Below are 14,098 nucleotides of genomic sequence, written 5' to 3' on the forward strand. Positions count from 1 at the left end.
ATTTTTAATAAGAAAGTGGACCGGGCTTTCAAATCACATATTTTGAGGAGTGCCTTACTTCGAGTTTGGAAAAAGTATTATTATAGGTTAAACTATAAAATACCTATCTGGGGGATTCCTAGACATGCAATTGAGGGGATTTCTAAGGGGATGAACTTTGATAAAATTTCGTATAAAGAATTATTAACTTGGTCAGGTTCGGATTGGCATTTAAAATCTCTAGATGTATTAAGGCAAGAAAATATTCTACAGTCATGGTTTCAATATTTACAAATAGTGGACAGGTGGACTGTAGATAAGAAAGAAGGAATAACACTAGAAGATGGAAATCTGGTTATTCAGATTAAAGATCAGAGTCAGGCCCATATAAAAAGAATTTACAATGCTTTAATAGAATTAGACTCTGAAACAGAATTGGTTAAAGACTGTATGATTAAATGGGCTCAGAATATCCAGGATCCGATCCCATTGGACTTATGGGAGACAATTTGGATTAGAAATGTTAAATTTACACAAGCTCAAAATTTGAGGGAAAATTTTTATAAAATGTTTTACAGATGGCATTTAGATCCTAAAAAATTATCTTGTATGTATCCAAATTTACAACCCAAATGTTGGAGATGTGGTAATATGGATGCGACATATTTTCATGTTTGGTGGAATTGTAAAAAGGTAAAGGCTTTTTGGATTATGATTTGGTGGAACATTCAAAAGATTTTTAAAAGGAAGATAAAGTTCACCCCTCAATTATTCCTATTGGGTATCTTTGTGGATTTAAATGACAAAGAAACTACTTTAATGTTGAATTTATTAACTGCAGCAAGGTTATTAGTAGGCTCGTATTGGAAGAAGGACTCGTTGCCTACTTTAGAAGAATGGATATTTAAAGTTTCTAACTTTGCAGAAATGGCAAAAATTTCTGCTTATTTGAAGGATCATACACAAGAAAGATATATTATTGTATGGAGAAGATGGATAGATTATATTCAGAAAAAATATGGGACTATAAAGTTTCATTTATTTTATGAGTAAATTTTATAGTAACTGTTGTAGAGATTTGTTTATATGACTTAATTTAAGGGGAGTTAAAGGTTAAATATGATGTTTTTTTTCTTTTTTCTTTCTTCTTTTCTTTTTTTATTATTGTTAACTTTCTTATTAATAACCCTGTACTCTGCTCTGGGAAGCGAGGGGGGGAGGGTTGAGGGTGGGTGGGTGGGTGAGTGAGTGGGTGGGTAATGATAATACAGTCATGGTAAATGCTTGGGCATTTCCCCTGTGCTGCGTTCATGTGTGTGAGATGGATGAGAGGGGAGGAAGGAGTAGGGAGGAAGTAGGATGGTTAGAAGGGGAGGGGAAGAGAGTAGGAGGGGAGGAGAGAAAGAGGAGGGAAGTGGGGAAGGATTAGAGAGGGTGGACGCAGCCTGGGGAGAATGGGCAGGCGGTACCAATGGTTAGGAATTTATTTTAATTGAATTGTATTTTGTATGAATAAATGGAAAATAAAAACTTTTTAATAAAAAAAAATATTTAGGACTTAGATTTATAAGGGAAATGAAAATTAGCCATTAGATTATAGTTTTGAATTGTAATACGGAAGTTGGTTTGTGACAATAAAAGATATTTTATTAGTAAATGATGAGGTACTAGAATGAGAAATAGAATATACTTGTGAAATAAAGTAAGAATGTAATTAACTGAATAATATATGTATTTTAGATATGATAACTATTTTGTAATGAAATAAGGAAAATTTGGGTTACCCGAAGTCTAAATATTATGGATATTAAAGGCTAACAACACTGTAATTGAAATTAGGTAAAATTTAAAAACAGGACTTGGATATGTATAAGTAAAATTATATTGACAAATGTATTAATTGACTGAGGTATAATTAGAAATGTATTAACTTGAATGTGATATAATAATTAAGGGAAATAGAGAGGGAACTTTAATGATGCAATCTGAGATATGTACAAAAGAATTTGTTACTGGACTATTGATTACCCAATTACCACGCTGCTTCCTAAGCATTTGGATGTAAAATTGAAAAATTAATAAAACTTGTTTATAAAAAAAATATTTTGGACAATGAAGGGAAATTGAAAGATAGACAAGATTTACAAGAACAAGGTATTGATCTATCATGGTGGCCATATCTGCAAATCCAAACGAGATATGAAAAAGATACTAAAATAATGGGATTTTATAAAGAACAGACAGAATTTGACCAGATACTGCTAAAAACAGATGAAAAACTGATTAAGAAACGCTATAAATATCTGTTAATCTTAAAGATGGAGGAGGAACAAGTATAGACATAATATAGAATTAGAAAACTGGCAAAGATTATGAGAAAGAAATGCTAAATTAACGAAAGCAGTGGCATATAAAGAAAACTTATATAAAATGTTTTACAGATGGAATTTAACACCAGTGAGATTAGCAAAAAAAGTTTTAAAAATACTTCAAACAAGTATTGGAAATGCAAACAAAAGTCAGGTACTTATTACCATATCTGGTGGACTAAAAGATTTTGGTCAAAAATACACTTAATGGTTGGAGAAAGTGACTAAAAAACAAATAGATTTTAAGCCAGAATTATTTAGGAATAATAGGAGCAAATTATGAGAAAGACTGTATATATTTAATTTTACATGTACGAGCTGCAGCAAGAATTGTATTTGACCAATATTGGAAAAATGAAAATTTACCAACAGAAGAACTAATTAAGAAAATTGGATAGATTGACTTTAAAGATAAAAGAGAAAGAAGATTCAGTGTATTTTAGAACATGGGATAATTTTTATCAGTGGCTAGAAAAACGAGTTAGAGAGAAAGGAACTTGATATGTAACATTGAATATACTGTATACTAGTAAGAAGACTAATATTAATTAACATATTGTTTGTGATAATTAATTATTATCACAATTAATTATTCATTTTTTAATATGCATGAACCCAGACAACATGCTGTTTGCTAATTATTAAGAATGTTATTTTAAAAAATCCTAACCCTAAACAACCCTATTCCTAATCCTATAAAAATTATATATGTGTGTGTGTGTGTTTGTAGATAGATGAGAGAGAGAGAGAGAGAAAGAGAAGAGATGTATAGATATAGATATAAAATAATATAAAAGAATTCAAACTCATCTTTCAGTGGAAAGGGGCCTTTTCCCAGGGTCCTCAGAGACCAGCCTTAAACACAGGTATTTGGAGGGAACCCCAAAGTCTGCATATTATATTAATTAGGACTGAACTAAAAAGGACAAATCAGGATTCATGCTGAATTACAAGAAAATGTCAGCACAGTGCTAAATTCCATCCCAGGAGTCCCAAAGGTGCTTTTTTAAGACGCAACTGGACTTCCTTGTTTTTCTTTGAAGACGTTTCGCTTCTCATCCAAGAAGCTTCTTCAGCTCTGACCGGATGGTGAGGAATGGAAGAATCTCCATAGACTTCCATCCAGGGAATTTTTAGGAAGAGAATAAAAAACAAAACCTCCAACATAGAAACATCCTGATACAAATCTGTTGCTTGGAATGTACACATGCCTGATCAAATTGCACCTCAAAAGCCATGTTTAGAGTTGGAAAAGATGCAGCAGGGCAGCCAAAATGATGAAGGAGGGTAGCAGCTCCCATCCTGGGAAAGATTGTGGTAGAAATTGGCTTTTAGCTCAGAGAAAAAGCAGGTGAGGGATAATCTGCAAGAGAGGCATCTTGACCAGGTGTGGTACAAGAAGCCTTTTTCTCCTTATTTCAGCATTAATACCTTTTACTTAGCTTGAATATTTTGCTTTACCAAAAGCAAAAATAATTAATTTTCTTATTGCTTTAATGGAATTTCATTGTTGTTTGCTACTATTTTGATAGTTTTAAGATGTTGGTTGTTTGGGGTGATTTTAATTTTGGCTGCCATGTTTACTCTGCTATTGTTAGGATAGTATATTGGTCATTTATTTATGTATCATATTTCAATGGCACCTATCTCTCTTCTTTGTCAACTTTGTTAGTTTTAATGTTAAGATTCATGATCTTAATATTTTAATGTTTTACCTTGTTTTTACACTGTAAGCCGCTTAGAATTGCCCCTAGATGGCTTTCAACATAAAAGCAAAGTAAATTATTAAAATATTAAGATCATAAATCTTAACATTAAAATTAACAAACTTGGCAAGGAAGGGAGCAAAGCACAAATAGGGTGAAGGTAGAATCTTCCGTTATATGGAACAATTGATCAGTCCCCAAGTCATGAAAGAGCCAAGGTTGCCTACCCCTGGTCTAGACACAGCATGGCCGTTGAATCTCAAGGCCTCGGTGGCTGTCTCCCCACGGCCAGTCTGTGGCATATTTCTTGACTGCCTGTGCTTTTCAATAGATGGTTGATCCTGAAAGGCAAAAGGTCTTTGCCCCTTGGATAGCTTCATTGGCTTGTTGTTCTAGTCATTAATTTGGTCTTCTTTAAAATTAGCAGAAAAAGTCACTCTGTTAAAGTTGGTAAAATTACCTTAAATTGAAATTGGAATTGAAGATGTGGGCAAACAAAAGATTTGTAGAGTGTAGATGCATGTACGGTGAAATCCCCGGAAGCCCCAATGGAAGCAGGATGAGTGCAGAGGGTTGTGTTGACAAATCTTCCTCCATAAAATAATTTTGCTCACAAACGTATCCTTTCCATCGCCCAAGGCAGGAGACACCACTGCAGTGCTTAAAACTGAGTTGTTCATAGATAGTTTGAGGTATTTGCTTATTTCAGTCCCAGCTGTTTTAAAGCAATGGGCGAATATCTGAGTTAGACCAATCCAAGCGGAGAAATGATTGGAGTAGCTTTCAGGACTGACAGCTCAGTGGAGCCTCCTTGTGCTTTGCTCTGGATTTCCACTGCTAGCAGCAAAGGGCTGCCGAGGGCTGCTGCTTTCTTGCTGTGCATGCGGCTGACTCTGAAGGTGCTCAGCCTCCATATTAGCCCGCAGTGTGTATCCTTCGGTACCAGCTTCAGATGGCTGCTGCTCCCTCCCTTCTTTTGTGGGCCTCCCAGAGACCCCTGATGCCTGGTTCTGGTCCCATTTGCTATTAATTATTGCACAGAAACATAACTCATGGGAAAAGAGAAGTCTGCTCTAGCAGCTACTATGCAAGCAGCTGCAGCTACTCGGAAGGTCCGCAGTCAGCGGCTCTGCACGTCTAAGGGCCAGGCGCTGGGACTGCTACCTTCATGTGGGGGGGATTTAGCTGGCCTTAGTCAGAAAAGCTGAGTCGGGCTTCCAATCTCATCCAGCAACAGGCACCTCCAGGTTGTCCAGCCAAAGCTAGAGAGCAAATGCTCAGTTCAGAAGAGCCTCCTCGCGCTGTTGAGGGATGCAGAAATGGAGCCATCCCTGGTGCCTCTCCTCAGCATCCCCTAAGGCCTCCCTCTGCTCTTCCTTCCCTTTCAGACCAACATCCCTTTCCTGCAGAACGTGCTCAGTAATAATCAGTTCCTCCATGGCACTGTGGACACCCAGTTTATTGATGAAAACCCAGACCTTTTCCATCTGCGGCCTGGCCAGAACAGAGCTCAGAAGCTGCTCCACTACCTGGGTAGGTTTAGAATACTGCCCTTGAACAGGGCCCTGGGGACTATGTTCTCCCCCCCCCCATGCTCAAGAAAGGAACCCAAATTTGGGCCTCCATGACCAATGGCTGCCTCTTTTCTGCCTGGACACATCCAGCAGAAGGGGACTCACTATCACTACTGTTACTATTAAGAATCCCCCCCCATTTAACCAGAATCTGCTTTCCTGTCCCTTAAACCCTTGTTCCACGCTCTCTCCCTGGAGTGGCAGAGATCCTAGCTCGGCTTACTTCTGTGCTCCCTCCCTTCGGGTCCTTGATGGGTTCACACGTTGGGTCTTGACTGGGCAGGGAGGGAGAAAGGAATCCAAATGAATATTAATCTTGGGGTTACTTTTTAGAAACGGAGGCCCAGAACCAGGTTAGGGGACGGGCAACCCTTTCTGTCATCATGCAAGTGGCCAGGAGGATCTGCAGGCAGTCTCCTCCATTGACTTCTCCTTTTCCTTTCCAGGACACGTCATGGTAAATGGCCCCACCACGCCCATCCCTGTGAAAGCCCGGCCTTCGCCCATTGACCCGGTGGTCCCTGCAGTTCCCTTAGGTGAGTTGCTCCCAGAAGCCTCCTTGATTTCCAGAAGAACCAGGGCAGCATTTTCACTCACAGCTTAACAAAGAAAAGGGGGGAGGGGGATAGAATGCAAGGGTGGGGGCAATTGCATCTGAGCACCGTCTGTTCTGGTGAGAGAGTGCCCAACCCAAGGACACATCGAGCAGGAGGCTAGTGTGGCTCGCCGGTTTCTCATAACAAAATGAACAGAAGTGATTGGTGGGCATAATGGACTTTGGATGGGCCGCAGGGAAAGGGGGGAATTAACTATGCTAGCTGGTTTTGCTTTGTCTGTGCCAATATGGTTTATTCAGTGAAGTTTATACTCTTGGTAAAATAATGTCCCAGGAGTTTCTTTTTCTGGATCCGCCAACTGGACAGTTGACATTGAACCAGCTTGGGTTTAAGCCCTCCCAGCAGCCCTCTGACTGCAGCAAAGGAAAATGCTCGGCTGGACTTTCCTCTCTGCTGGCTGCCATGGCTGACTAACGCTGGCCTTCAGGAAGCCTGCTGCTGGCTGCTGCTGCTGCTACTGCTGCCCTGAGTTGCAGAAGCATTTTAGGCCAAGGGGACCATTTACAATGCGTGGTTAGTTACTTGCTGACTTGGTGGGACTGATAAACTACCCAAGTCTGCGGCAACTCTCTGCAGCCTCCATTCCAATGTACAGGAATAGGGTTAAAAACAGAATTCGCACACAGCAGCATGCAGTCCCAACCAGACGCAATTATCTTTTGATTTATTTGATTTGCCTAAGTGGCTCTGGAAAGCTCCCATCGTTGAGAAAACATCAACCAAATGGAAGCAAGTTAAAACAGAGATACAAGGATATACAATCCATCAATAAAACTTCATTGAAATGAAGTAATAGGCATCCATTCTCCAAGATTGCAACAAAAACTATGTCATTCTCCTGGAGAAGCCTTAATGGCCTTTGGGGAAACAGAGACTCAGCATCATCAATATAAGCCTGTTGAGGGAATGGAAGGAAAGGTAGGAAAGAGAATTAGCTCGAGTGACCTAGTGAAGAAGCAGCTTGGCATGATTCCGACAGACGAGACCAGTAAAAATAGAACTCCAAGGCAAAAGGTTTCCTTAAAGAACATATTTATTTGGCTACATCAGTGATGGCAAACCTTTTAGAGACCGAGTGCCCAAAAACTGCCCCCGCCCCTGCTTCACCTCCCCCCATCCTGCCCCTGCTCTGCCCCCCCAACCTCCGCCCCGCCTGCCCACAGGACCACTCACCGCCTCCAAGGCCTGCCGCAGATCGCCCAGGCAGCCCAGCAGCGCTATGGCGGCCACACTCTCTGCCCGTGCCCTGCAGCATCAACTGCATGATGGGGTGTGAAGGCAGAGTCTTGTCTACGCTGCCTGGCTGCCATGTCCTTGGCTGTGCTGCTCCGTGTGAGCCACGCTCAAGGGCAACTCTCCTTCAGGGGGGCTGCTGGAGAGTAGGGAGTCACGGGGAGATGCAAGGCTGGGATAACGGCACGTGTGCCCACAGGGAGGGTTCTGAGTGCCGCCTCTGGCATCTGTGCCATAGGTTCACCACCACTGGGCTACATGATCAAAAGTGAAACTAAGACTGAAGTTCCCTCCCAAAGGTTACAAAGTTACAAAGTAATATGTCATAATCACATTCTCCAATAAACTACTTTGGTGGGCTTCCTAACAAAAGTTTCAGCCAGCCAAAACTCAGGCAGCAATGACCTTGCTTCCCACAGAACAATTTATTGTTTTGACTAAGCTAAAAAATGCTCATTCCCCCCCCCCTTCCAACTCTGTGGCAACTGAAAACGAAGTGGAAATGGCTTTAGCCAAATTCATTTGCAATGTTGACACAACTTCCTCCCTCCCAACCACCCCATCGCACACAAAAGAACTTGTGTCCAGACCCTCTTCAGAAGGGCCAGGACACACTGCAGCACCACAGCACTAAGAAAAGCAGAAGAGAAATGGCTGCTTGACATCTTTCTCCGTAATAGCTGTCCCAAAATCCAAACCACCACACACCAGACAGCTAACCGCCACACAAAAACGAACCCTACCATACACAAAAGCGGTGTCAGAAATGACAGCCAAAATTCTCCAACCCCAAGAATAGCGATAGCACACAAACCCACAGCCACACTCTGCCAGGAATTATCTAGAACCAAAGACAAGACACAGAAGGATGAAAGAAACAATTCCATCTACAAAATCAACTGTAACTATTCTATGTGAGACAAACATCATGTCAGTTAAAAACTAGGATCCACGAACACCAGCTGGCAGCCAAACACCACAATCCCAAATCCCCAATCAGTATCCATGTTGACACCAAACTACACCAGTTTAATTGGAGCAACACTAAAATCATTGGCCACGCTGCCACCTGGCACACCCAGGAGTTCCCCGAAGCCTGGCCCTCCACAAGCAGTTCCATCAACAGACACATTGACCCACAATCAGCCTATGAACCCCTTAGAATCCAAATCAACCGCACAGCCATCTGGAGGCAGCACCGGGGGCCAGCCCTGAAGCCCCTCCCCCCAGCAGTTTGCCTTCCAGTGACCTGACCTGATATAATCTCCCCACTGATAGTTCACACGCTCCAAGGGCTCTGACCTGAAGCACCTCCTCACCACAAGCCTCTCTCTGGCCCATCACAAAACTCTCACTTGACACTCCCACACCTGAAGCCCTTATCAAAAGTAGAACACTGACACAGACACCCACTAAACTGAAGTTGTTATCTAGCCTGGTCACAAAACGTTTGCTTGGAGAACAAACCTTCACCCTCATAAACAATTTTAGTAAGTTATCACTTTCTGTTAAAATACAATAAATAATCTCTTCTCATATTTTGTCTCTTATCATAAATAAATCTAAAGAGCCTTGTTGTTCAGTCCTGCTCAGCAAAAATCCATTAAAAGTTACTGGAGATAACAACATCTCTATTTTAGCTTTGCTTGAATAAACCTAATTTATATTCCTTTCCAGGGATGGTATAAGGTCTCCTGCCTTGAGCAGGGGGGTGGGCTAAAAGACCTCTGAGGTCCCTTCCAGCCCTAGCTTCTATGTTCTACTTTTAACAATCTTGATTTTTAATACCTTGAAATGCTGTCCTAGAACTTGGTTTCTTTCCATTTATTTTCTTCGTCCTGTCTCACAAAATTCTTCAAAACACCAATAAGACTCTTTTGCACAACCACTATGGGCAACCTCAGTAAAAGTCATTTTACAACCTGAGATCTCCACAGCCCCATTACCAAGGAGGATCTAGTTCTGTGTTTCCTTCTCGAGTCAGCTGCTTCTCAGCCCCAGCAGATCCCCATCCTCTCCTGCACCCCCCTGGCAGAGGCCCTGGCAAAAGACGGAGGACCAGGCCAAGGACCCCCAGTACGGGTGTTGGCCAGGCATCCTCTGCAAGAATCCCCAGACAGGACAGATGGGAAGCTAGGCCTGCTGCTGCGTGCGGCTCTATCAGCCAGGATGCTGGGTGGCTCAGGCCTCTGCTGGGACTTCCCACCCTAAGGGGCCTCTCTTGGGTAAATCCCGGTTAAGGGCGTCCTTCAGCAACAGTAGGGAAAGGGAAAGGCTGGGCTCATGGTGAAATCACTGCTTCTACCTGGTCGAGAGAGAATTCCCCTCCCCTTGCAGGAATAGCAAAAGTTAGTGTAGAGCAGAAATGTCCTCACAGCGCTCCCCCTCTTCTGCCCCCCCAGTCTCCCCAAAAGGCCTTTGGTCCCACCTTCCAGGGCAGCGGAAGAGTCCTTGGCCCACAGTGGACAGAAAGGTTTGTAATGACAGGCTTGCTTATTTATTTATTTATTTATTTATTTATGAGACTTATATACCGCTTTAAGTGCAAGCACTCTCTAAGCGGTGTACACCAGTAAGCAATGTATGTATATATCGGATCACAAACCCAAACTCTGGCTCAGATATGTAGACGACACCTTCATAATCTGGCCACATGGGAAAGAAAAACTGGACAACTTCCTCACACACCTCAACAGCCTACACCCCAAAATACAGTTCACCATGGAAACAGAAGCTAACAACCAACTTCCCTTCCTGGATGTCTTAGTCTACAAGAAATCCAATGGCTCCCTAGGACACACCATCTACCAGAAGAAAACACACACAAACCGCTATCTGCACGCTCTCTCACACCACCACCCAGCACAGATCAACTCTGTAGCCAAGACACTCATCTCCAGAACAAAACGCTTAGCTGACGAACAACACCTAAAACCCGAACTACACACTCTCACCAATGTACTAACATCCAATGGATTCCATAGAAATAAGATTACAAACCTAATCCAAAAAGAAACCCCCACTAAAATCCAAGACAAAGAACAAGAAAACGGCAAAGCCCTCCTCCCATACATAAAAGGCACCACAGACAGAATCAGTAAGATCCTCCATAAACACAACATCAAAACAGCATTCTGCACAAACAGAAAAATATCCACCATCCTTAGAAACCCCAAAGATAAAATTGAATTAGAAAATCAAGGAGTATACGAAATCCCATGCACCACTTGTCCCACCACATACATCGGACAAACCAACAGAAGAATAAGTGCACGCATTGAAGAACATAAGAACTCAGTCAAAAAAGAGGAACCAACATCTTCCCTGGTCCAACACCTTAAAGCCACAGGACACGAAATTGACTTTAAAAATACCAGAACCATTGCCAAAAGTGAACATTTTAATAACAGAATAATCAGAGAAGCCATCGAGATAGAAAAACGCCCACACAGCATGAACAAGCGAGGATGATACCTCCCGCCTAACCAGCCATTTGGAAACCTGCCCTTATTGACAAACGACTCCCTAACCCCAAAATCTTAAACCCCTCTGCAACTCAGATAACCTGAGCAAACCAAACAGAACACTCCCCAGCCAATCAGAGCACAGCCAAGCCCCTAACCATTCAGAACACACCTCCACCCAATCAGAACACAGCCAAGCTCCCACCCAATCAGTTCATACCCTCACTGGCAGTTAAAAGGAAGAAACAGCTAAAACCACACATTGCTGCTCAAAGCAAGAAGCTAAAAACACCAGCCTGAAGATGACGAATGTGACTTCGTCGAAACGTTGCCAAGACACTTCCAATTTTACGCGGGAGAAAACCCGAACAACCAAAGACCTATATACAAATACCCGCGAAAACCTCAGAACAACAAATATCGAACCTCTACGGGGAGGAAATCCACCATCTGACCAGGACCTATGAAAAACTTGAAGTCCAAAGAGCTTCCATTTTATGTGACCTCGCATTCCTACGTAACTGCCGAGATCAAAATCTAATCCCCACATGTTTCCAACTGAAATTCCACTCCAACTCTGCAGCCACCAAACGGATCCTGAAAAGAACAGAATTGGCCCTAATCAGAAATGAACTTCACACAAAAAGATTCCTCCTAGACGAATTAACAAAGATCTCCTCACACTCCACCTCAAACTCAGCAACAAGATCCACCCCGCACTTTGGGACAAATCCAAACAACTCGCCGTCTGGAGAGCCGAAACACAGACCACCTCAAGACAGATCTACACACACCAACAAACTCCGAAGACTACAAGAACGCCAGAAACAAAACCCCTCCTCCCTCCCAGCCCACACCATGAAACAAACAGTGCATAACATCTCAGATAGGATCCTCACCAAAGCCGAAAACAATGTCCTTTCCAAAGGATTCAACTTTGCAGTCGCTCCCAAACACATCCCCACTGAAACCATTATATGTGAAGTTGAAACCAGCCTGACCAAAATCAACCCCGATGACGCTAACAAAATCAGACTCAAAATCACCAACATCCTCTGCACCAGCAAGCCACCCAAAGGCAACTTACCCAAAGAGGAACAGACAGCACTACGTAACCTGAAAGAAGACACCAGCATAATAATCCTACCAGCAGACAAGGGCAACGCCACGGTGGTTATGAACACATCTGACTACCAAACCAAATTAACCAACCTACTCCAAGACTCCACATACAAACCACTAAATACAGATCCCACCACCTACCTGGAAAAAACCACCAGAACCAAGATAAAAGCCTCCCCCATTAGCGAAGAGATCCAGCAAAGAATCATTCCCAGAGAGAAATCATCCAGATGCCCTAAACTCTATGGTCTCCCCAAGATACACAAAGAAGGAACCCCACTCAGACCTATAGTCAGCTCCATAGGCTCACCTCTACAAAACCTAGCCAAATTTCTCGACAAACAACTACAGCCCTATGCAGAATCCATCACCTCACACGTAAAAAACTCATTCCAGTTTCTAGAGATCATAAAGAAACAAAACTTACAGCCCAGCGACCTACTCGTGAGCTTCGATGTCATATCCCTCTTCACCCAAGTGCCTATCAAAGAAGCCTTGACAGCTATCCAAAACAAATATAACCCCCCCAAATACATCTTAGATCTGACCAACCACTGCCTATCCAACACATACTTCATCTATAATGGACAAAAATACAAACAAACAGAAGGAGCACCCATGGGATCACCCCTCTCACTTGTCATTGCCAACCTCTACATGGAACACTTTGAAACCCAAGCTCTAGAAAAATTGGATCACAAACCCAAACTCTGGCTCAGATACGTAGACGACACCTTCATAATCTGGCCACATGGGAAAGAAAAACTGGACAACTTCCCACACACCTCAACAGCCACACCCCAAAATACAGTTCACCATGGAACAGAAGCTAACAAAACCAACCAACTTCCCTTCCTGGATGTCTTAGTCTACAAGAAAATCCAATGGCTCCCATAGGACACACCATACTACCAGAAGAAAACACACACAAATACGCTATCTGCACGCTTCCACACCAACACCCAGCACAGATCAACTCTGTAGCCAAGACAATAATCTCCAGAACAAAAGCTTAGCTGCGAACCAACAACTAAAAACCGAACTACACACTCTCACCACTGTACTAACATCCAATGGATTCCATAGAAATAAGATTACAAACCTAATCCGAAAAGAAACCCCCACTAAAATCCAAGACAAAGAACAAGAAAACAGCAAAGCCCTCCTCCCATACATAAAAGGCACCACAGACAGAATCAGTAAGATCCTTCATAAACACAACATCAAACCAGCATTCTGCACAAACAGAAAAATATCCACCATCCTTAGAAACCCCAAAGATAAAATTGAATTAGAAAATCAAGGAGTATACGAAATCCCATGCACCACTTGTCCCACCACATACATCGGACAAACCAACAGAAGAATAAGTGCACGCATTGAAGAACATAAGAATTCAGTCAAAAAAGAGGAACCAACATCTTCCCTGGTCCAACACCTTAAAGCCACAGGACATGAAATTGACTTTAAAAATACCAGAACCATTGCCAAAAGTGAACATTTTAATAAAAGAATAATCAGAGAAGCCATCGAGATAGAAAAACGCCCACACAGCATGAACAAGCAAGATGATACCTCCCGCCTACCAGCCATTTGGAAACCCGCCCTCATTGACAAACGACTCCCTAACACAAAATCTTAAAACCCCTCTGCAACTCAGACTAACCTGAGCACAACCAAACAGAACACTCCCCCAGCCAATCAGAGCACAGCCAAGCCCCTAACCATTCAGAACACACCTCCACCCAATCAGAACACAGCCAAGCTCCCATCCAATCAGTTCATACCCTCACTGGCAGTTAAAAGGAAGAAACAGCTAAAAACACACATTGCTGCTCAAAGCAAGAAGCTAAAAACACCAGCCTGAAGATGACGAATGTGACTTCGTCGAAACGTTGCAAAGACACTTCCAATTTTACGCGGGAGAAAACCCGAACAACCAAAGACCTATATACAAATACCCGCGAAAACCTCAGAAAACAAATATCGAACCTCTACGGGGAGGAAATCCACCATCTGACCAGGACCTATGAA

The 14,098-nt window shown here is 42.5% G+C and overlaps 1 protein-coding gene across 8 annotated transcripts in view; it reads left to right on the plus strand.

Moving 5' to 3' along the window:
* Positions 1-14,098, plus strand: part of PC (pyruvate carboxylase) — a 129,091-nt gene that overhangs the window by 86,719 nt on the left and 28,274 nt on the right. For all 8 annotated transcript variants that reach the window (XM_039319002.1, XM_039318998.1, XM_039319005.1 and 5 more), the window contains 2 exons: positions 5,443-5,587; positions 6,075-6,164. In XM_039319002.1, the coding sequence (XP_039174936.1) occupies positions 5,443-5,587; positions 6,075-6,164 (235 nt within the window). The remainder of the gene's footprint in view (positions 1-5,442; positions 5,588-6,074; positions 6,165-14,098) is intronic.

This window comes from Crotalus tigris, unplaced genomic scaffold, assembly GCF_016545835.1.
Source record: "Crotalus tigris isolate CLP2741 ecotype Arizona unplaced genomic scaffold, ASM1654583v1 scf7180000021817.203328, whole genome shotgun sequence".
NCBI lineage: Eukaryota > Metazoa > Chordata > Lepidosauria > Squamata > Viperidae > Crotalus > Crotalus tigris.